Source organism: Schistocerca piceifrons, chromosome 1 (assembly GCF_021461385.2).
Source record: "Schistocerca piceifrons isolate TAMUIC-IGC-003096 chromosome 1, iqSchPice1.1, whole genome shotgun sequence".
NCBI lineage: Eukaryota > Metazoa > Arthropoda > Insecta > Orthoptera > Acrididae > Schistocerca > Schistocerca piceifrons.
This window is the reverse complement of record NC_060138.1, coordinates 870,092,235-870,116,895: the sequence shown is the minus strand read 5'-3', so window position 1 is coordinate 870,116,895 and position 24,661 is coordinate 870,092,235. Positions and strand designations below refer to the sequence as shown.

The 24,661-nt window shown below is 37.7% G+C and overlaps 1 protein-coding gene across 3 annotated transcripts in view; it reads left to right on the top strand.

Moving 5' to 3' along the window:
- The window catches only part of LOC124716191 (transcriptional coactivator YAP1), a 355,960-nt gene extending 331,804 nt beyond the window's left edge, over positions 1-24,156 (top strand). For all 3 annotated transcript variants that reach the window (XM_047243154.1, XM_047243153.1, XM_047243155.1), the window contains 2 exons: positions 7,927-8,027; positions 20,528-24,156. In XM_047243154.1, the coding sequence (XP_047099110.1) occupies positions 7,927-8,027; positions 20,528-20,626 (200 nt within the window). In that variant the 3' untranslated portion in view covers positions 20,627-24,156. The remainder of the gene's footprint in view (positions 1-7,926; positions 8,028-20,527) is intronic.
- The last annotated feature ends 505 nt before the right edge of the window (positions 24,157-24,661 follow it).

Below are 24,661 nucleotides of genomic sequence, written 5' to 3'. Positions count from 1 at the left end.
AAGGGAAATGACTGGTGAGGTTTAAGAAAAGGGATAGAGTCTTTACTTCTCACCCTGTCCTATAAGTCTGCCCTGACCTGGGGTTCTGGGCAGTTTTTCTGAACTCTTACCTCATTATCCAGTTCCATTATATTTTCAAAAACTGATTATTTTTATTGATAAACAACATATATAAATAGTAATGCAAGTAAGCCATAATAGAGAACACAAACAGCTAATTTTGCAAAAGTCAAAGCTCTAAAATTTAAAATGATCAGGAACTAAATGCAACATGAACAAGGAACTTTCTTTCTCAAAATATTTGTCTCTGGTTCATAAGAAAATGTCAGTGCTGAAGCATCTGCATTTACTGGTCTGTACATTTTCCTCTTTAGATTACTACCTATAATTAATTCTAAGCAGATTTTACATATTGCATGCCATATGCCTGTCAGTGCTACCATCTGAGAACATGTAAGTGTTTGCTTGATCCAGACTTTTGTTAAAACAGCTAATTATTTACAAGGAACAGTATAATGCATATGTTCTCTGCATTCATAATAGGCCTAGATTATTCTCGAGGAAATATTTGTTTACATAACATATTAAATTATACTTTTTCATTCCTGCTTTTCCCTTATATGGGTGATGTCTGTGAGATTTGCAATCTGAATTCACAGTTCCAATGCAATATTATTTACCTAAGGAATTAAACCATGATTTTGTAAGGAGTAGGCATGAAAAAACATCTGCAAAACAATACTAACTGCTTGTCCTGAACACTACTTAGAGAACATGGTACTTAAGCCCACTTCAGGTGCAAATGTATTAGCTTTAATGGTAACAAATATACCTGAGCTATATGAGAACATATGCAATGAAAGTGGGCAGTTATGGCAACAATGATTACCAGAATGAAAAGAGCAACTAAAACAAGAATATTTATATGTTCAGCAAACTGAATAAAGAGGTAGCAGTGTCGTATCTCAGTGGGGACTTTGAAACATTTATCTCTGGGGAAGAGGATGTAAAGAAATGAGAAAAATGTTTGAAAGAATATTTGTCCAATATGGGTACATATGTACCTAATAGAACAGTTCACAAAGAGGAGTCTGTCAATGATATTCAGCTCCAATTACAGAAATTTTTAAAGAAACAGTATCTACTGCTCATTAGGTATAAAATAAAGCCTAGGCATATAGTTAGAGAAATGTTCCATGAAACACATTTGGCTGCAAAAAGGGAAGTGTGTCATAAGGCATTAAATGACTACCGTAGTTAATCTTACTGAAAGATTTCTAACAAAATCAAAAGAAATCCAGATACTATGTAAAAGGTCACTATCAAGACACTCATGAATAACAACAAATCAAAATTGACAGTAGAAAAGAAAATCAGAAATACTAAACGCCATTTTCAAATGTATCTTTATCATTGAAAATCCAGGAGTATGGCCGTGTTTAATTCTTGCATTACCCAAAAGTTTAATGATATAGATGTGTGTCAGGAACATTCAGAAACAGCTGGAAACACGAAAATGTAACAAGGCTTGAGGCTCCTACTGTATCCCTGACATATTCTGTGCAGCATTTGTGAACTAGCCAGATTTTTGACTATAGTAAGCAGTAGATCTCTTCGGTGGAAAATAAAAGAAACTGTGCCTAGTATTTGTATGAAAAACTAACAGAAGTGATCCAGAAAATTAATGTTAGATTTTAGTGATGTCCATCTGCTGTACAACTTTAAAATACATACATATTAGAAGAGCAAACATCATGCTGTATCTTGAAAAGAATTATGTCCTCCATGCCACCCAGAATGGATTCTGAACATGTAAACATAACTCCCCCCTCCATGCACAACATCCTCAAAGCCATGGAAGAAGGCACTGAAGTGGATGCGGTATTTCTTGACTTCTGTAAAGCATTTATATAAATACCACACCAATGTTTATTATTGTAAGTATGATACTATATGATCAAACAAAATTTGTGACTGGAATGAAGATTTCTTGGTAAGGAGGACCTCTTTGTTAGCTAGAATGAAAAATAATGCAGTTGGGCTCTTGCTATTCCTGGTGTATAATACTGAACTGGCAAGAAATACTGATAGTAACTTGAGACTTCTTGCAGATGATGCAGTTATAAAGTTTGTATGAAGAAACCTGTACAGATAAAAATTGAAATCTTTATAAGGTTTAGATGTGGCGCAAAGATTCTCAAATTGTAAACCCAGTGACAGACTTTTTTTCACTGGTAGGATATTGGAAAAGTGCAAACAGTTTACAAAGGAGAGTGCTTACAGAACCCTCATAGGCATCATCTTAAGATATTACTCAAGTGTGTGGGATCCATATCAAATCAAACTAACTGAAAGTATTGAACATACAGAAATAAGGGCAGCACAAATTTGTTTGACTCACAGGAGAGTGTCACAGAAATCTTGAAAAACTTGAACTGGCAGACACTTGAAAATACTCATCACTATCACATGACAGCTAACTTACAAAGTTCTGAGAACTGTTATGTGAGAAATCTTAGAAATGTACTGTAGCCCCATATTTATTGCTCCCATAGGGACTGTGTAGACAAGATTAAACTAATTAATGCATATGGGAGGCATTTAAGCTGTTACTTTTCCTACACTCCATACATGAGTAGAATGGGTACAAAATTCTAACATGTGGTACATTGAAAAGTATCCTCTGCCATGCACTTCACAATGGTTTGCAGAGAAACAGTGTGGATATAGAACAGGAATGACCACAAAATTGATACCACCTGCACTTTACTAGTTCCAAATCATAGTAAACACTTTTTTAGTGACTGCAATATTGTACATTTGCACACACACACTCCTCTCTTATTGTTCATATGATGTAATACCACTGACCGTTTCACCCCTACCACAGCCCCGCAGTGCCCTTGTGGTCAGGCATTAACAGTGCGCCATGTTTTATTGTCGTGTCCCTGTTTTAGTCAATTTCGTGTTGTCCTGTCCCTGCCACCTACTTTACCAGATGTTTTAGCTGATGACGCTTGAGCAGCTGCTCGTATTCTGCGTTTTATAACTTTGACTGGCTTGTCCAAAGACATCTAACCTTTTTACTTATTTTATCTGCATCTTTGTCAGGTCCTTCTGGTGTCCCCCCCCATCCCCTTGAGTTTTACTAGATTCCATGTGCTCTAACAACAGTGACTGGGTGCTAATGACCTCAGTAGTTGAGCGCCCTTAAACCCCACCAAAAAAAAAAAAAAAAAAAAAACCTACCACCCACCTCATTCTTGCCAAACTCTTGTTGTTATAATGTTATTGGTAATTTTTCTCCGGCCACCAATTTTGCTGGAAGTAGAAGGGTGAAAACCCATACTTGTTGAAGTTCCAGAGAAGAAATTTCACACTACTGCACCACATGAGCAGTGCTTGTATGTGCAGAGGGCTTTGGGGCTCATTCAGTGTTAATCCATTCACATGATAGGTACTGATGTGCCTTTACATTTGTGGTAAGGCCACATCCCCATCTGCTTACTTTCTGTACCTAGAGTAAAATATGACATTAACTGATATTTCAAGGAACCCAAGTGGATGTTGTCTGTGTGCTGGAAGTGGTTCTTATGGAATAAAAGGTCTTCCCAAACACCTGTGTACATATATTATGGAAGTTTCAGAAAAAAAGTTGTTTTGTAACACCTATAATGATTTATTTGGTCTAATGGTGTATTGAGGGAAGAAGAATGTAGATGAGCTATTACGAACAGCAAAACGAATGTATTATTGTAGCCAAGATAGAGATTAAACCAACTGCCATCACAGTAGGAAAAGCTTATATCGCACTGAAAGAAATTATTCATATCATTAAGGGAGACTGAAATTCAATTGTTGTGGGGGACTGGAATTCAACAGTGGGTAAAGGAAGAGCAGGGAAAACAGTAGGATAACATCGGGTAAGAAATGGAATGAAAGGAGAAGCCATTTGGTAAAGTTTGCACAGAGTGTAATCTAATCAAACCAGATAAAAATTACTCCTATCGAAGCACGAAAAAGGCAAATATGCACCCATTTAAAGGCATGTGAGGAACCAGCTGCCTCAATCTTCATTTCACCTTCCTCATCAAAAATTTCTGCCTGTAAACAAATTTGCATTGTTTTAACACACAACATTTTAAATCTTTTACTCAGTCTCTCTTTGTAGTGAAGCCTTGATGCTCAGAATGTCCCTTTCCTCCTCACCATCACTTTCTATACATGTATCTCCCCCATTGCTTCCTTTTTCCCCCATTGGCACTTTATCCTCTTTATCTGTACCACTGCCACTGTCTTCATCCCTATTTCTTGTCTCCCTCAGTGCCTGTCTCCCTCAGTGCCTGTCTCCCTCAGTGCCTGTCTCCCTCAGTGCCTGTCTCCCTCAGTGCCTGTCTCCCTCAGTGCCTGTCTCTGTCTCCCTCAGTGCCTGTCTCCCTCAGTGCCTGCCTCCCTCAGTGCCTGCCTCTGTCTCCCTCAGTGCCTGCCTCCCTCAGTGCCTGCCTCCCTCAGTGCCTGCCTCCCTCAGTGCCTGCCTCCCTCAGTGCCTGCCTCCCTCAGTGCCTGCCTCCCTCAGTGCCTGCCTCCCTCAGTGCCTGCCTCCCTCAGTGCCTGCCTCCCTCAGTGCCTGCCTCCCTCAGTGCCTGCCTCCCTCAGTGCCTGCCTCCCTCAGTGCCTGCCTCCCTCAGTGCCTGCCTCCCTCAGTGCCTGCCTTCCCTTTTTCCCCCCCATAACATCGGGGTATGCTACGTATATAAAATGAATTTTCTAGGTCAGCAAAGTTTGACAGTCTATTTATATACTTACACACATTTACGTATGTAAACACACACAAACAACAATGTTTGAACAGAAACCAGACTGAAGTTAAAAGAGTCCAATGCCATGAAACAGTGGCATTACTTAACAAAGGAGTGAGATTGGGCTGTAGCCTACCCCTGATGTTACTCATTTGTGTGTTGTGCAAGCTGTGAAGGATACCAAGGATAAATTTCAAAAGGGAAGTTGACAGATAAGAAAAACAATTCTGAAGCTTACCTGATGACAATTATAATTATTTTGGAGGTAGCACAAAAATCAGTTCAGTAGAGCAGACTGAGTATTGAAAAGAGGTTATGCTACGAATATCAACAGAAGTAACACAGGGATACTGGAACACAGAAGAATTAAATAAGGTAATGTTGAGGGGATAAGAATAATTAATGAGACACTAATAGTAGTTGATGAATTTTGCTATTTAGGCTGCAAAATAACTGATGAGAGCTCAAGCAGAGAGGATACAAAATGCAGACAGATCAACAGAAAAGTATTCTGGAATAAGAAAAATTTGCTAGCTTCAGACACCAACTGCAGGTGTTAGAAAACATTTCCTGAAGATGTGTGTGTGAAGCGGAACTTTGTTTGGAAGTGAAGATTTTGGAATGTGGTGCTACAGAACAATGCTTGAATATTAGTTATATATGGGCTATTAATGAGATAAAATATATTTAGTGCCCAGTTGCCTGATAGTAGGTATCACTTGATAGGAAACATTCAGAGATACCACAGAATTGTCATTTTAGTAATGGAAAGAAATGAGATGGAAAAAATTGTAGTGAGAGAAAAAGGATTTTTGCTGTGTAGAGATGAAGCGGCTTGCAGAGGATCAAGTTGCTTGGAGAGGTGCGTCAAATGAGTTGATGGACTGATAACAACAAGAACAAAAACATGATTTATTGGCCATGAAATTATTGCTAAATAATTGCCTCCTAATGGCGTTATTAGCCTGCATTTAGTGCAGAAATTGTAGTTTATATAGTAGTTGCATTTTTTACAGTCACTGATAGTGTTTCTGCAGAATCACCACACTATGGATAATAGGAACTAAAATTGTTCATTGACTGTCTATACCAATTTATTTAGGTTTCATATGAGTTGTATGCACTAGGGAAACTGAGCCTTATGTTCACAAATCTTTTGTTACTTCTTTCAAATGTTGTACCAGGTAGTGCCCTCCATCAGTAATGCTGGAATTCAATATAGTGTTGGCCCACCATTAGCCTTGATGACAGCTTCCACTCTTGCAGGCATATGTTCAATCAGGTGCTGAAAGGTTTCTTGGGAATGGCCGCCCATTCTTCACAGAGTGCTGCACTGAGGAGAGGTATTGATGTTGGCCAGTGAGGCCTGGCATGAAGTTGGCATTCCAAAACATCCCAAAGGTGTTCTATTGGATGGAGGTCAGGACTCTGTGCAGTCCAGTCCATTACAGGGATGTTGTTGTTGTGTAACCACTCTGCCACAGGCCATGCATTATCAACCAGTGCTCGATCTTGTTGACAGATGCAGTTGCCATCCCCAAATTACTCTTAAACAGTGGGAAGCAAGGAGGTGCTTAAAACATCAATGAAGGCCCGTGTTGTGATAGTGCCACACAAAACACCAAGCGGTGCAACCCCCTCCATGAAAAACATGACCACACCACCACCTCCGAATTTTACTGTTGGCGCTACGCAACTGGCAGATGATGTTTACCGGGCATTCGCCATACCCACACCTTGCCACTGGATCGCCACATTGTGTGCAGTGATTTGTCACTCCACACAACATTTTTTCACTGTTCAGTCATCCAATTTTTATGCTCCTTACACCAAGCGAGGTGTCATTTGTCATTTACTGGTGTGTGTGTGGCTTATGAGCAGCCGTTCGGCCATGAAATCCAAGTTTTCTCACCTCCCGCCTAACTGTCACAGGTTGGAATTCCTGTGTGATAGTCTGGATAGATGTCTGCCTATTACGCATTACAACCCTCTACAAGTGTTGGTGGTCTCAGTCATTCAACAGATGAGGTCGACCTGTACACTTTTGTGCTTTACGTGTCCCTTCACATTTCCACTTCACCATCACATTGGAAACAGTGGACCTAGAGATGTTTAGGAGTGTGGAAATCTCCTGTACTGCAGTATGACACCCCAATCACTTGACCATTTTCGAAGTCCGTGAGTTGTGAGGAGTGCCGCATTCTGCTCTCTCATGGTGTTTAATGACTACTGAGGTTTTTGATATGGAGTATCTGGCAGTAGGTGGCAGCACAATGCACCTAACATGAGACATATGTTTTTGGGGGTGTCCAGATACTTTTGATCACATAGTGTACCTCTGATAGTGACGGCGCTCCTTCCATCATTGTTAAAGTGGAGGATCAACCACCTTTCACAGTGCTTTTGCATTTTAGCAACCACAACCTTGTATCCAATACAGATAAAATGAAACTTCCACCCCCCCCCCCCCCCCCCACCAATTTCCATTTCCACTCCCCAAATAACATGTTACTTTTTTAACTTCAGTGTCTGCCTATTGCTCTCATAAAATTGTTTTATTCATGTCTCAAAGATAAAATGTTAATAGTGCTACTACACAACAAGTTTTATCTGATGATCAGATCTCGGTCAAGATTTCTTTTCCTTGTGAACTAGGATGCTGAATGTGTAAGAGTGAATTTCATGTGCACTAACACACTGGTGTAATTTTAAAATGAAGATTTACACTATTAGTGGCTGTGGTGGTAAAGTGGATAGAGCAGATAAGGATAAGAACTTTTCCTCATTCTAGTCCCTCATGGACAGCACCAGGTCCACTCAGCCTACTATCGAAGGAATACTGGGGATAATACCTGGGAGTTAAAGGCAGCCGGGGCAATGGACCCACCACCTTCCCACTGCTAGTGCCACAGCAAAGAGAAAAGCCAGGCCAGTAGCCTGATCACTGATTTTTGCCATGTGCCGTACCTTATTTTTCCACTCTTTTCTGTTAATGATACACTAGGCTAAGTGCTCCAAAGTTGCAGTAGATTTCTTTTTCGTCAATGTGGAGTCTAATGATATCTTTCTCCTTTTTTATTATTATTGTCACATTAAACATGTTTTGCCTTTTCTGGTCACTACACAGAAGGGGGAAATCCAGCCGATATAGCTGGTCTGGATGGCCCAGAGTTGAGCTCCTTGAGTGACAACATTGATTCGACAGATGACCTTGTTCCTTCCCTCCAGGTAAGGGTAATATGACATACATATTAACACATCAGAATATGTATTTATCTAATATATTTGTAAACTGGTAGTATTACCTTTATTTAATATTTATGGATGTAAATTGAAATAATTAAAACCTGTCTTTCATAATGAACTCCTCATTACTGTGATGGTATTTTATGCAACCAGGTCTGTATATTACTCAAAATTGTCATAAGAAATGACACATAACTTGTGCTTCCACACTATGGTAGCTTACTTTTACAAAATATAAATGACAGTATAACAAGCTCTTTATTCATGAAAAGAGGCAACCACTTTTTTCATTGCAAGGGGTTATCAAACCCTATCACAGTAGTGGAGGCTCCAGTTTTCACAAATATGGTTAGCTGAAATTTAAATATAAATAAATGCACATGTGGTAATGCTTTCAAACACTCAAGGTATTATAGATTGTATTTAAACTTACAAGGTTGTGCGGTAGTTAGCACACTGAATCCAAATTCGGGTGTTGTGGCAATGTAAGCATTACAATTGGAAATCACAAAATTTTTGACAACTTTCAAAAAGCAATGCTGGTTTTTTTGTAATGATGTATGTTGTCGAAGTTCATTAACAATGTTTCCTCTAATATTTGTAACAAAACATGCTTTCTAAGTTCCAAATAAAAAAAAATTAATTTGGGCACAGTCAAACCCTACCATGCTAATAATTTTAAATTAGTTGACCAAAGTAACTGATGGTTAGAATAGGTTGGCCTAAGAAAATCTTACAAATTTCTTTGGAAATATTTAGTTCAAGTCTGCCTCACGATTTACATGATGTCAGGTAATTTAGGCTGAATATCTATGTTCATCATTATGTATTTTATATTGTCAACTATGACTGCAACTAGCTTGAAACCACTGTTATTTCATTCTTCACAGGAGAAGGGAAAAGAAGGGCAGTAGAGGTTATTAACAATATTAGAGAGAAAGCTCTGTTTTAAACAGACATGTTACATATATGGAATTATGGATAGTATTTAAGCTGATATGGTGGTGCATTGGTTAACACACTGTACACACATTCAGGTGATGATGGATCAAATCCCTGTCTGGCCATTCAGATTCATGTTTCTAATCTATAGAAAGTCCAGGAATGAAAAAAAAGAAAATAAAACACTTTGAAAAGGATAGATTGTACTCGCCACACAGAGGGTTCATTGAATCTCAAAGTGGCATGATAAAAAATAATGCTAGAAATATTTCAACTTTTGGACAAATTCCTTCTCAAAAAACAGAAAATGTATTTGCTTTCAAACAAGCACAACTTCAAAAAAATGGTTTAAATGGCTCTGAGCACTATGGGACTTAACATCTGTGGTCATCAGTTCCCTAGAACTTAGAACTACTTAAACCTAACTAACCTAAGGACATCACACACATCCATGCCTGAGGCAGGATTGGAAACCTGCGACCATAGCGGTCACACAGTACCAGACTGAAGCGCCTAGAACTGCAGGGCCACACCGGCCGGCCAAGCACAACTTCTAGATGCCCACTGTCATGTCTGGGCACTAAGACATGACTGAAAGTGTCTGATATTAGCAACAATCAAACTGGGGTGGGTTGTGGGGTTAAGGAAGAGGTGTGGCATAGGAGATGGGGAGTGAGAAATGGTGTAAGATGAAAGTGCTGCCTGTGGAAGAATGCATGGTCATGGTGGGGAGAGGATAAGATTGCTCAGTGCAACAGTGTGAGACCATAGGGCTGAGGATTGGGAGGAGGCAGGGGAAGTGAGAGGAGAAGTAGATGGAGAAAGGACTGGCTAAGTGCATTGGTGGGATAGAAGGCACCTGTAGTGAAGGGAAGGGGTAGGAAGGTGGAGGATAGGGTCTAGCAGAGGTAGAGGCCAGGGAGGATTATGGGAACAAAAGATATGTTGTTGTAACAGTTTCAATCTGTGCCCTTCAGAAAAGTTGGTGTTACTTCCACGAATCCATTAAAGTAAGGCACATTCTACAGGGATGCACATTCAGCAACTGCGGGGGGGGGGGGGGGGGGGGGGGGGGGGCGGGGGGCTCAGCTGTCTCTTGAATAGAGTCTGATAGTGGGTATACATGTAGGCAGACAGCATATTAGTTGTAATATCCATGTAGAATATGCCTCATATATTGCAGCTAAGTTGGAAGACCAGATGGTTGCTTTCAATTTCATGGAAGCAGGAGGATGTAAGGGTCAGGTCCTGTGTTGGAGTCTATTGCAGGGATATTAACCATGAGGCAAGAGATTAGGAAAAATGTGGAGTAGGGTGAACAAAGATACTGAATAGGTTGCACGGGGAGCAGAATAACACTGTGGGAGGGGTGAGGATGATAGTCTTCATCTCAAAGCAGAACGAGAGATAGTCAGAACTCTGACAGACAATCTGATTCAATTGCTCCAGTCTTGGGTGATACTGAGTCATGAGGGGAGTGCTTCTTTGTGGGTAGTACACCATCCTCTCCCCAGAGATACTTAAATATTAAAACGTTGGACAATGTCTGTAATTTGTGGTGGATGCTTCTAGTTGACAAATTGCTAATTTAGACAACAAATATGCATGGGTGAGAGAGTAAAATGTTTCTCATTCCATAGGAGGTATGAGAAAGGGAAAAAGAGAAAGAAAAGGTCACAATCAGTTGAAATGTACACATCCAGTGCCTCCAACTCTAGCTGCTACAACTAAGAACTACTTTGTGCACGCGCACGCGCTCACACACACACACACACACACACACACACACACACACACACACACACACACACACACACACACACACAAATACAAATGTGGTTGTGTGTTTGTGGCACGTAAATTACAAACTGAACTTCTATTAGGCATTTGGTAGTTGTTGTTATAACATTAACAGCTTAAACTGTGGTGAATTATAGTGGTTTTTGAAAATCATATCTGTTGAAAATCATTTTCTTCTTTACTTTTCTCTATTTCTGATATAAAACTGTCAAGATCTTTCTAGGATTTCATGTCTTTGAATTTTATCCCACAAAAGATTGTTGTTAAATTCAAATAAATGAAGAAAATGAAATAGCTATGAACTACTTTGGTACATTAAGTTCATCTGCAAAAACTGGGTATCACATATTTTCAAACTAGTCTGGCATGTAATTCTTCAAAAGGATGAAGTTTTACTGAAAGATTCATTTTGTTTAATGAGCTCAAATCTAGTACATTACAATTACACCCTCCCCCCTCCCCACTGAATGACATGCATAGCATATGGATGACTTTATGAACTTATGGAACATATATTTTCTCCAAAAACTTAGACACCCTGTAATTTAGAAAGCAAACAAAACATTTCCACAGGAACTATGCTACTATCATATTCACTCAAAAACAGGAGGGATGTTATCTGTTGGTGATTTCTGTTATAAAATTATGAAACATTATAGAGAAATATGTCACCTGACAAGTACAAAATGTACACAAAATATTTGTAAAAAAATTCTTTTGAATAAGTGGCAGTGTGAGCAAGAAACATTCAGTATAAGCAACAAAACTTCACAAAATTTACCAGAATGTCTTTTTAAATAAATAGAAGTTCAAAAATAGTTTTACATTCACTTTAACCAAAATTATATACAAAACTTGTCACAAAATGGTAAAGATACATACTAGTTCAGTATTTTTATCAAAATTTGACCAACAAATGATAAAATTTCCTTTTTAAATAAAGATACAAAAATTGTTTCACATTTAAACTAACTTCAATCAAAAAGACATACAAGTTGAAGTACTAAAAACTTTTAGAAAAAGGAATTATGAATTTTTGATCATAAATACTGTGTCTAACTGACCATAAAATATTTTAATAATTATTTTAATTTCAAAAATGCACACAAATAAATTACTTTCAGCAAAATTGTTTCAGATATAACAAGAAAATTCTCAGAAATTAGTTGCATTTAAAGAAACATTGGCAAGAAAACAAGTGCACATATTTATATTTGTGCAGTTTCTGTGAAGCATAACACTTGAAGTTCAAGCATGATCTGTTAAACATAGAGGAAACTGACACATATTCAAAAGGACATACCACAAAATAAACACAATTCTCATTTACTGATAAAACTGTGTCCAGTATGACTGGTGGAAAAATTTGTGAGTGATCTTTTACATTTACATTGAAGAAACTGTCAAACAACTTCATTGTTAATGAAATTCGAGTGAAACATCTGTACAAGATAAATATTTGGAAACTGATTTTACCGAACTCTTAGCAAGGCATAACATAGAAACTTCTTAGAAAATGTGATAAACTGCTTTTTAAGTCTGTTAGAAAGAAATTATATAAGATTCTATACTCATTATAATAAGCAAAAATGAAAAAAATTGACTATTATTATGTACATTTAAAAAACTGAATGACATTAAATCACACAAGAAGGTACGTTCCTAGGCATAGCTGTAAAGTGAAAACTTAGATATCATAATCAAAGTTATTCATACCTATCTTAAGTAATATCTTCCTGTACTTTAACAGAAATACTTTATCCAAAACGTCATAAAATATTATTTTTGCCTTTAAAACCATTTGTGAGCACATATGGCTAAAATTAGGGATAAAAATTCAACTAACATTTATGTCCTTCAAAAATGGCAATAAATTGTCACAAAGGAGCACAGTTTTATGAAAACACACCTACAGAGAACAAAACAGTAATTTTTCATAAAATATTGGCAAAATATTTTTCATATAGTTGACTTTCTAAACCCCCACTTCTTGGGTTTTTCATAATTTGTTCTCTTAACACATAATTTAACAAACAATTAAAACACTTGAATCTGGAAACTATGTTTTATTATGAAAAATAGTAATAGTGACTATAGGACATTACCACCTATTTCCTAGAACAGCACAAATGTGGTTCTCAACCAATCAACATGAAACATTGAGATTTCAGACTATACCTGTAATATTCCCACTCTGGCCAAAAGTGTGTTTGTTTAAGAAAGAAAGAAAGAAAAGAAAAGAAAAGAAAAGAAACCTTCCTTTTAACTTCCATACAACATTAAAACAGATTTCGCATAGCATTGTGGAAAATCACATAAAACATTCCTGTCTACTTTACTATTTACATGAATTCTTAAGGATAATTTGACAGTAATTTTACAAGTTTGCTTCAAAATCATGTTAACTGACTGCCAAGTTTCACAAAAGCATGGCTTCTTTACTTCAATTGCAACAGTAACATTTCTTAATATTTTTCCAATAGCCAAACACTCTTCCTCCATACCTTTTTATTTCTTTTCTACTTCTTTAATGACCCCCATTCTCTTTTATGCTCAACTTTGCTTTAATTATGCGTTAAATGTGTCAGGCGCTTCCTTGAGAAATACATTATGGTTGCCCGTGCTCATAGTCAGAAACAGCATTACTTAATATTTCTCACAGATAACCATCTTAACTTCGTTATCCCAACAACATGTCATCATACAGTGTCGTGAACTGAAATCCACATACTACAGAGCCATCACATCCACAACTAGCATGTTATAAAAACATCATAGTACTGACAGACAACATAACCTAACAACTTTACTCTTTGCTCAAAACACCTACCATGTTCATACACGCAATATGAAACACTAAAATTCAGAACAGAAGAAATGCTTAATGCATCGTCGTCGTCATCATCATCATCATCATCATCATCGTCATCAACAACAATAACAATAACAAGCACCATCACCACCGCTACAATACGTTACATCAAATATCACGTAACTTCTACAATGCTCCATAAGCCTCAACATAATACCTCAGGTGCAAAACTGTTCTGATATACACTCCTGGAAATTGAAATAAGAACACCGTGAATTCATTGTCCCAGGAAGGGGAAACTTTATTGACACATTCCTGGGGTCAGATACATCACATGATCACACTGACAGAACCACAGGCACATAGACACAGGCAACAGAGCATGCACAATGTCGGCACTAGTACAGTGTATATCCACCTTTCGCAGCAATGCAGGCTGCTATTCTCCCATGGAGACGATCGTAGAGATGCTGGATGTAGTCCTGTGGAACGGCTTGCCATGCCATTTCCACCTGGCGCCTCAGTTGGACCAGCGTTCGTGCTGGACGTGCAGACCGCGTGAGACGACGCTTCATCCAGTCCCAAACATGCTCAATGGGGGACAGATCCGGAGATCTTGCTGGCCAGGGTAGTTGACTTACACCTTCTAGAGCACGTTGGGTGGCACGGGATACATGCGGATGTGCATTGTCCTGTTGGAACAGCAAGTTCCCTTGCCGGTCTAGGAATGGTAGAACGATGGCTTCGATGACGGTTTGGATGTACCGTGCACTATTCAGTGTCCCCTCGATGATCACCAGTGGTGTACGGCCAGTGTAGGAGATCGCTCCCCACACCATGATGCCGGGTGTTGGCCCTGTGTGCCTCGGTCGTATGCAGTCCTGATTGTGGCGCTCACCTGCACGGCGCCAAACACGCATACGACCATCATTGGCACCAAGGCAGAAGCGACTCTCATCGCTGAAGACGACACGTCTCCATTCGTCCCTCCATTCACGCCTGTCGCGACACCACTGGAGGCGGGCTGCACGATGTTGGGGCGTGAGCGGAAGACGGCCTAACGGTGTGCGGGACCGTAGCCCAGCTTCATGGAGACGGTTGCGAATGGTCCTGGCCGATACCCCAGGAGCAACAGTGTCCCTAATTTGCTGGGAAGTGGCGGTGCGGTCCCCTACGGCACTGTGTAGGATCCTACGGTCTTGGCGTGCATCCGTGCGTCGCTGCGGTCCGGTCCCAGGTTGACGGGCACGTGCACCTTCCGCCGACCACTGGCGACAACATCGATGTACTGTGGAGACCTCACGCCCCACGTGTTGAGCAATTCGGCGGTACGTCCACCCGGCCTCCCGCATGCCCGCTATACGCCCTCGCTAAAGGTCCGTCAACTGCACATACGGTTCACGTCCACGCTGTCGCGGCATGCTACCAGTGTTAAAGACTGCGATGGAGCTCCGAATGCCACGGCAAACTGGCTGACACTGACGGCGGCGGTGCACAAATGCTGCGCAGCTAGCGCCATTCGACGGCCAACACCGCGGTTCCTGGTGTGTCCGCTGTGCCGTGCGTGTGATCATTGCTTGTACAGCCCTCTCACAGTGTCCGGAGCAAGTATGGTGGGTCTGACACACCGGTGTCAATGTGTTCTTTTTTCCATTTCCAGGAGTGTATATTTATCAACATTCCTTCAAACTTCTCACATAAGTACCAATATAAGGTATAGTTGTCATACTCTCTTTACTGATCTGATCTGACAAACAAATTCTTTCTAATAGTGAAGATTCATTCCAAAAGTGCCACAGAGAAAATAAATGAAGTTGAAAAAATTTACATAAATGTAGTTAAAAAATCAACATTCTCACCAATATTTCTTATTGATGCTTCAGATGTTTCCACAATAACCATATTCAACAGTTACGCATGCTCATAATGTTTAGTAAATAACTCAGCAAAGACCCACATTTTCTTGAAATGTATACAGTAGGTCCCTAAACCAACCAAAATTCATATATATCCCCATAGAAATAAAATCACAGTACCCATTCTTGATGTAAATACGTCAGAAGAGACCCGAAATCTTCAAAAGGTATACTGTTTCTCCAAAACTACAATGTTGTGCAGAACTTAAAGATCAAAGTAATTTTCACATGATGTATCATGGTCAAGCATCATAACTTGATGAAACTTGGACCATGCATAGAAGGAAGTGCTGCAGTGTAGTACAGAAGGTAATTAAAAGAAACATGCAATTAGATGAATAGAAATTGTACTTGGTTTTTCAAAGACAATAATTACACTTCAGGCACCAAAGTTTATAATGGTCTCCTGGACTTCACAAAAGGCAAGACATGGCTCTTAATAGGGCTTGAGATCCTCTCAGACAGAATGAATGCTGTGGATTGTGATCCATAGCTGTCCATAAGGTTGGTAAGAAGTTCTTGTGGTAGGAAATGCCATTCCTCCACCAGCATGGTAACACCTGCTGCATGGTCATCGATGTATATGAACATTATACAATGCATCCCACATGTGCTTGAAGAGATTTAAGTCAGGGAAAGAACAAGCCAGTCTAGTTACTGAATATCCTCTTGTTTTAAGAGCTCATCCATGTGTGACTTTCATGTGATAACAAATTTTGACCCATAAAAATGAATTCAGGACGTAATGCACCACTGAAAAAATGTATGTCTGAAGGTGTGCAGTGTCTGTACTGTGTTCAAAGATTTGGAGGTCTGTGTCCACTAAACTTGAGCCCTACAGAATAACATTGTGACCACCAAAACAATCATGTTGCAGAATATTCTTGGTTGTATTATGTACCCCCTTTGCAAAGGCATGGGAGAATGTAATGCACCTAACAACATTAAACATGCTTGTCTCCATGATCCAGGTGTTAGGATGTGGGGGAGGCTTCCATCTTTAAGTTTGCACAATACTGTAACTACATATCATTAATAAAACATGAATATTTTCTTATCTAGCAAAAATTTAATCAATACAGCACAATAAATTTAAAGTATGAGCAATATTTCACCATATGAACTTCATTGGCTTCAGGCACAGTAAACTATGGCAACACAAAAATTCCAGAATGAGATTTTCACTCTGCAGCGGAGTGTGCGCTGATATGAAACTTCCTGGCAGATTAAAACTGTGTGCCCGAACGAGACTTGAACTCGGGACCTTTGCCTTTCGCGGGCAAGTGCTCTACCATCTGAGCTACCGAAGCACGACTCACACCCGGTACTCACAGCTTTACTTCTGCCAGTATCTCGTCTCCTACCTTCCAAACTTTACAGAAGCTCTCCTGTGAAATTTGCAGAACTAGCACTCCTGAAAGAAAGGATATTGCGGAGACATGGCTTAGCCACAGCCTGGGCTGCAGAGTGAAAATCTCATTCTGGAAACCTCCCCCAGGCTGTGGCTAAGCCATGTCTCCGCAATATCCTTTCTTTCAGGCATGCTGGTTCTGCAAGTTTCGCAGGAGAGCTTCTGTAAAGTTTGGAAGGTAGGAGACGAGATACTGGCAGAAGTAAAGCTGTGAGTACCGGGCATGAGTCATGCTTCGGTAGCTCAGATGGTAGAGCACTTGCCCGCGAAAGGCAAAGGTCCCAAGTTCGAGTCTCGGTCGGGCACACAGTTTTAATCTGCCAGGAAGTTTCAACACAAAAATTCTTAGTTCATGTGGCTATATTTGCAGAATAAGAAGCAAATTCCCTTTCAAAAATACCAGAACATTTCTCATTAAATAGACATAAGATTTAAATGATTTCTTTAGTGGTTTGTGAGATTACACTGTAGCACTAACCATTATTAATCTCTAAAAAAAAAGCAACCCTTATTTAATGGAGGGAAGACACATTGATAATGGAAGAGAACATGTCAGGGGGCAGGTTAAGTTGGAGAAAACATGCTGCTTGGAAGAATGAAACTATCAGAAATATTGCTGCATGAGCTCAACACCCTGTAATAACTAGGCACTTATCATGAATAATAATTGTGTCCCCAGAACATCATGAACTATAGTGTTCATTCACAACTTCACTTGCATCCACATCATCAGCTTCAACTACTGCCATGACGCTGATAGGAAATGTTAAAAGTTATGTGCACAAAACTGTTGCAACATACTGTAGAGAGACAAACTTGAGTTTATTTCTGACAAGCCACTTTGCAAAGTCAGTCGTTACCAACACTGTCTTTACACAAATCTACCCCCAATAAAGTTTTCAACATTCTTAAACAATCATCAAAGCAAATGTTTCCAAAATTACTTAAATCGATGACAGCTTTGATATTACAGACTAGTAAATATATATATAAAAAAAAAAACTTTTATCATTTATATTACGGAAAATTTGCAGTATGTAACTGCTAACTTCTCATGTTTATTAATGAAAACTTTTTTCTGTAACAGTTTTGTTAATTTTACTCAGCACTTTGTTATTTTGGACAACTATTTTCTGTGAAATTACATCAAAATTTGCATCATGTTTTTGATCCCGTGCTACAGTTCAAAATTTTATCCTGTGCCACAAGAACATCACTGGCTTTTTCACTTGGATTTTCTCCTTTCCTTCATCTTCACTGTCATTACTACTCCTGTTACCAAAAGTTGCCTTACTAAATACAATTTCAATGCAGTCTTTCAATTCTGAAATTGTTTCACTATTAATGTGAATGTAACATTCAATTTTGCTATGTTTCTCACTGTTTTCCCTAACCTTCTGTAATTATTCATTAGCTTCATTTAATTGCAGTTCTAACCTTGATTATAACTGCTCCCTGGTATATTTCATTTTCAAACGTGAGCTTTGATTTTAAATGAGCATTGATTCCTTTAATTTTCGACTGGAACTGTTCATTGTTTTATATTTTGAAAACTAGAAACTCTTCACTTATTTGGACATTGTTTTCTACTCTGAAAGACAAACTTTTCATTGCTTTCTAATCCAAAAGCCAGAAAGTGTTCTGTTTTCTTTCATCTGTATAGAAAGTGCTCTGAACATTTCTACTAAATTTATATTCCTTACTTGATCTAACACATCTCCTGTAAACCCAAAATTACACTGCAAGATCAGGGGCCTGTATATTGTTAGCCAGAATTCTAGTATTAGTCATTTATGAGCTGTCATATTTTGAAAAGTTCCCACACTGACATTAGTTACATGGATTCCGATCAGCAATGAGACAGCTGACCATCACAGATTGTGTTCAAAATGGCCACTGGCAGCAGCAATACATGCTTCCAGTTGGTATGGAACAACTGTTGCACATGAGCTAATATTTCAGTGTAGATGTCAGAGCACCTTGCACTAACACATTAATGCGTATCATTGGCTGCACTTAGTCTGTCCTTGTAGGCAGCATCTTTCAGCTTTATCCACAGAAAAAAGTTTACGGATATCAAATCAGGGGAACAAGCAGGCCAAGGTACAAGTCCTGTGCACCCAATCCAACCATTTGGAAACAATTTGTGAACACAAGCTGTAGTATTTCATGCCGTATGGACTGGACAGCCATCATGTTGGTATGACAGGTTCCTTCTAGTTTGCAGAGGAATGTCTTCTAGTCTTCTAGCATCTGTGGAAGATGATCTGTTAGGAAGCTGCGATACTTGTCTGCGTTCAGTTTTCAGTCTATGAAACATGGGCCTAGGAGCAGATGGTTCACTATCCCACACCACACAGTTACACACTGTGGATACCAAGACAAAGCCAATGGGGTTTGTTAACAGACCAATAGTGCATGATTTGGCAGTTTACTGGACCATGACTGGTAAATGTGGCTTCATCACTAAATAAGATAATACAACAATAGGAAGTTTCCAGTGTTAGGAAGCATGTAGAAGGTAGGAGGGCAGGGAGTGATGGTGGGGATAACGAGAGAGGTGGACTCAAAGCAGCGATTCTGGGATGGACTGAAGGATTTGAGAAGGGACTGGAGATCCTGTTGAATTTCTGGAAGGGAGTTACCATGTCAGAACTTGTGGATGGACATATCTCGCAGGTAGTTCACAACCACAGTGGTAGAGCTGAAATAGCATACATTTAGAAACATCTGAGCACTGCCAATTGAATATAATATGGACATAGCAGAAGTTGCATCTTCAAAAGTTCTGTTTGATGTCAAATATCATGTCAAAGTCAATACATGAAGCATAAGACTCAAACTATCTTACGTGTATGGGAACCTGTAAGGAAGACTACACTGCTAGATGGCATTAGTGTACAAATATAGTATTGTCTTGCAATGCATTAAAAAAAAAGTATACATTTTACAATCACAATGAGCATATAAGCCTACACATAATTATGTTATTTATATATTATTTCAAGTACAAAAGGTATTACATATAGTAAACATTTTGTTTCTAATGACCTCATTGTTAATGGGATATAAGGCACTAACCTTGATTGTATTTAATGCGAATTACAGTAACCTGATAATCTCTCTTTTGTTTTTTCCTCTTCTTCTTGTCCTGGCACAGCAATGTGATGGCATGGTTGAATACACATTTATTGACAAATGTCTCAATGAGTGAGATGACTTTTCTTGAAAAATGGTTAATATGTGTGGAGTACATCAACATAAGCTCTTCTGGATATCTAAATTTACTTTAAATTTTCAGTCTAATTTGGGATTGAAGACTACTTCAGTAGATATAATATGTGTAAATGTGTTCCACAAATTTTGAAACAGTGTGTGCATACGTACATGTGTGTATACATATGTGTATGTATGCAGGCATCAAACATTCAGGTGTTCATGTCCATGTACATGTACATATGCTTCGATGCACAGTTGTGAAGATCCCACCTATGGGGTAGGGGGAAAGGGGAAGTAAGTTTGGCTCTTAGTTGGAAACTTCCAACTGTCTTTTTTTAAATTATATAGGTGTAACCTCTTACCTCTTCTTTTTTCTTTACAGCTCGGAGAAGTGGGTGAAGATTTTTCAAGTGAGATTTTGAATGAAGTGCTGATGAATCCAAATAATCATAAACCAGATAATGTTCTCACATGGCTGTAAAAATGGTGCTGCTGCAGCCAAACAGTATGGAATGCAAATGCAGAACTGTGTTTAAAAAGCGCAAGTGTTAAGCTTCTGACCACAAACATTGATCTGACTATATTGGTGTGTCAAATAGCTGTTCACAATCACAACTGAACTCAACACTGTGCTCAGATGAAAAGCTTCATTCGGAAGCAGCTTAGCTGGTGAGAGTCAGGTTAGAGATAACATGCAGTTTAATTGTATCAGTTTTATGTAGGGTTTGGGAATACACAAAACATTAACTACATCTTTGCAATCACCAAATCAATGTGGGATGCAAAATTTGAAAAAAGTATATTATTAGTATGTATATTTTAATAACTGAAATTGTAATATTAGAATGGTGTCATATTTATTACACCATTAAGTTGATATAATGTTAGCAGAACATAAATTGGTTTGAGAATAACAGTAATGCTTAAGTCGTGTTCTCTATAACTTTTTCTCACTGGCTAGATATTTTCCGAATGGACTTTGCACTGAATTTGTTGTGGTCTGTTATGACAACATCTTAAACTACAATTTTTTTGTACAGTAAACATCTCATGTAAGATGTTGGTTCATAACTTTCCAGCAATACCCAATTTCATTTATGTCTTCACAATTGCATGACTACTGTGTTTTTATATACAGAAAGCAAGACCGTCCACATTCGTAAGCAATATTCTAGTTTGTATAGTAGCAATAATAACTAAGTATAAGTATTAATGTCACAAACTGAACTGATCACAGTGATGTACTATAATACAGCATACTAAATTGTAATTTTAAAATGTTAATACACATTATTTGAAAAACAGTTTTACAGTGCAAAGTTTATATTTTGATGTCATTTTTGTAACAATTAAGATTTGAAAGAAATGTTAATTCCACACGTAATTATTGTTTCATAGCAATGAATTAGTAACAGAAAATCTTCAATATGTCCCAATATTTGAGACTGTTTTCCTGTAAATTGATTGTTCAGTTACATGATAAAAAATTGAGGCCGCTATAAATCAGAAAGCTCTCTCTGTAGCTACTAACAGCTAAGCACTATGCTTGTGGACAATATTTTCAACTGTGTACTACAAAAAATTATCTCTAAAGGAGAAAGAGGAGAAGAAATGAAATCATTTGTATTGCTCAATGGAGCAGCTACTATTGTTGCATTTATTTGCAATGTCACATACTGCTGATTGCAATAGGATTGTGTGAAAGCAGTGAAGGGAAAAAATTCCTTGTCAGTCTGTGTGTACAAACACTGCTTGAAATTATCTACATAGTTTTCCATGACATATGGAATTTGAAACCAAAATATCACTTAAACATTCCAGTCACAACCACAATAGCAGAAAAGTATCCATTCACATCTTGTTATCACTTTTGAACACATTTTTTTAAAAAAAAATAGTGTTGCTGGTAGTCATTGTGGCAGTCCCATTATTTACAATATATAACTTGTCCAACAATATAATTGAAGGCATCTTTCACATTAAATATTAAATAACCTTCTCCCATGTGTTAAATTAAAATCCTCTGAAAATATGTAAGAAATTCCAGTGTGAAAATTGTGTATGTGAGTAAATGCAAACCACAAATTGTTTATTATTCAGTTTAAACTTAACTGGCTGTTTATGGCTTAGCACAGACAGTGACTGGACAAAGTTTTTAAACATATGCGTATTGCAATGAAATATGTCATCATATCTCACCCCCTTCTATACAGAAACTTCTTCAAGGATTGTATTATTCTTCTGTGTTCTGTCACTGAACATATCACAACACATGCTGAACAGTGAAGCTGTCTTCATTCATGTAAAAAAGCACTCACAACTAAAAATATGTGTGACTCTACATCTTTTATAAATGGTGTAAGGAGTTATTAATAGTTGTTGACAATTTTAATTACCGAATGTCCCACCATATCCCTCCCTCTTTGCTCCCAATTTATGGAACAGTAATTCTTCTCTCATTTTAGGATAACCAGTCAGACATATATTGGGACTGTCAACATAGAATGCACTCAGTGCTCCAGATGGTTTCACAGCTAAACTAGTAGTGGAGCAGTTCTGTTGTTAGCATTCAGTTGAGTTTTTACTTAGCTATGTTGTGATCCATGCTCTTGCATCTCTGACACATATTAAAATCACAAAGTCTTCCATTGCCAATGTAACAGTAATTTCACAAAGCAATATTAAAAGTCATAGGTATTGTAGCATTGGCATTAGAATACTTTGTATTTTGTTACCCTATGTCTGTGTTCTTGAGAGATAGTAAGAGCAATTGGATGTAGAACACAACAATACAAAAAATTTTGCTTGAGTACTTATTACATGAAAATGTGTAACAAAATGCTCAAAGTATAGTGGAACTGGAAATATTCCAGATGAAATGATCCATCCATAAGAGGTGCCTTTTCTGTGAACGTATATTCTACAGCAATATACTTTGTTATGTGTTTTATCTTGGTAATTTTGATGCCTATTCTTACACACACACACAAATATATATCTATACATATATATCTCTGCATTCATTGTATTTTCATAGATCAGTTCCACTACTATATTTTTAAGTCAAACAAATATATTACTGAAGTTTATGACCACACTTGTTGTATTTACTGTTAGTGCCTTTTCACTCTGTTCCTAAATAAGAAATTGCTCCCACTTGTACTGTAGCAAAAAGTTTGTCATTACTTAAGCAGAAAAGCTAGACATTTTTACATTAGACCAACAAATAACAAAATGTCTAGCTTTTTAGTTTGCCTTGCTCATAGTGGCTCTACTTGGTTGTAACTTTATTTTTCATGTGCTGCATTTTTGTAGATGTGTACTGATAGAGCACTCATTTATCACAAAATAATTTTATGAAAGAGTTAAGACTACTCAAGAAATGGGTACAATGAAATTTTTTTCTTATTTTTTCAAATTCAGATTATTTAGTCCAACAATCTCTCTACATCATAATTCAGAAACAAAAAATGTTAGTGTATTTTTAAGAAAGAATGTTTGGTTAATCTAAATGTAGAACAGCCAAAATTCATTTATTTTACAGATAAGAATTCAAGATCTTTTTAAAGTTTAATTTAAGTATTGACTAATAATGTATAAATTTTATATGATTATTAATAACTTGTTAAACATTTATATGATAGGTTTTTAAAAGATATACAGGAATATTTGTTTGTACTGTAAGATTGCATAAAGTCTTTGGTTTTGGGTTTGATAAATGTCTTTGTAGGAAAATTATCATGTAAAAGAGTTTGCTACTTTACCAAACATGAGAAATAATGTGTTTTGTGTAAGTATCTTAAATTACTCCTCAATCAGATCACATTGACTAATTTTGTTTTAATATTATACCCAAGTGTAGCTATGAGAAGGCATTTCATGTTTTCCACAATTTTTGTCATTTGTACATATAAGAAATTATATTCGTTGTTAAGAATATGAGCAATTAGAAAAATAGTTATTCATGTAATGATTTTTCTTTACAGAAATATATTTAGTATTTTACCCATCTCATATTTATTTTTCCTAAATATGCAATATCTGTCAAAAATACATTTTTGTATGAGGTCTATGGCACTGTTGCTTTACATGCCAACTCCTCCCAACCATCCTCTAAATATACTGATTTCTCAATTTGCATTTTGGAAAATGTTGATGCACATTCAGTAAACAGAAAGTTAATATTATGCAGATTTAAAGTGGTAAGAAAACTTGATTTTTACTGAATAAAACATCTGTCCATTGACTACAATAAGTTCAGAAAAGTGGAATGGGTACTCTTGCGCAACAACTTTATTTTCACTGTTGGTGAGTCCCTTACATGCCACACAAATAAAACTGAAACACTGCTTGTCTGACACAAAAATTTGGCTGTTCACCTGAGAACTTCTCTTCCACCATTTAAACATTTTGGTGGTCTGCTTTGACAATTGGTGGTATGTACCTTGATACTAAGAAAGAAATAATTGTGTCTAATGTAATTCCTGTGCAGATAAGATTTGCAATAATACTTGAT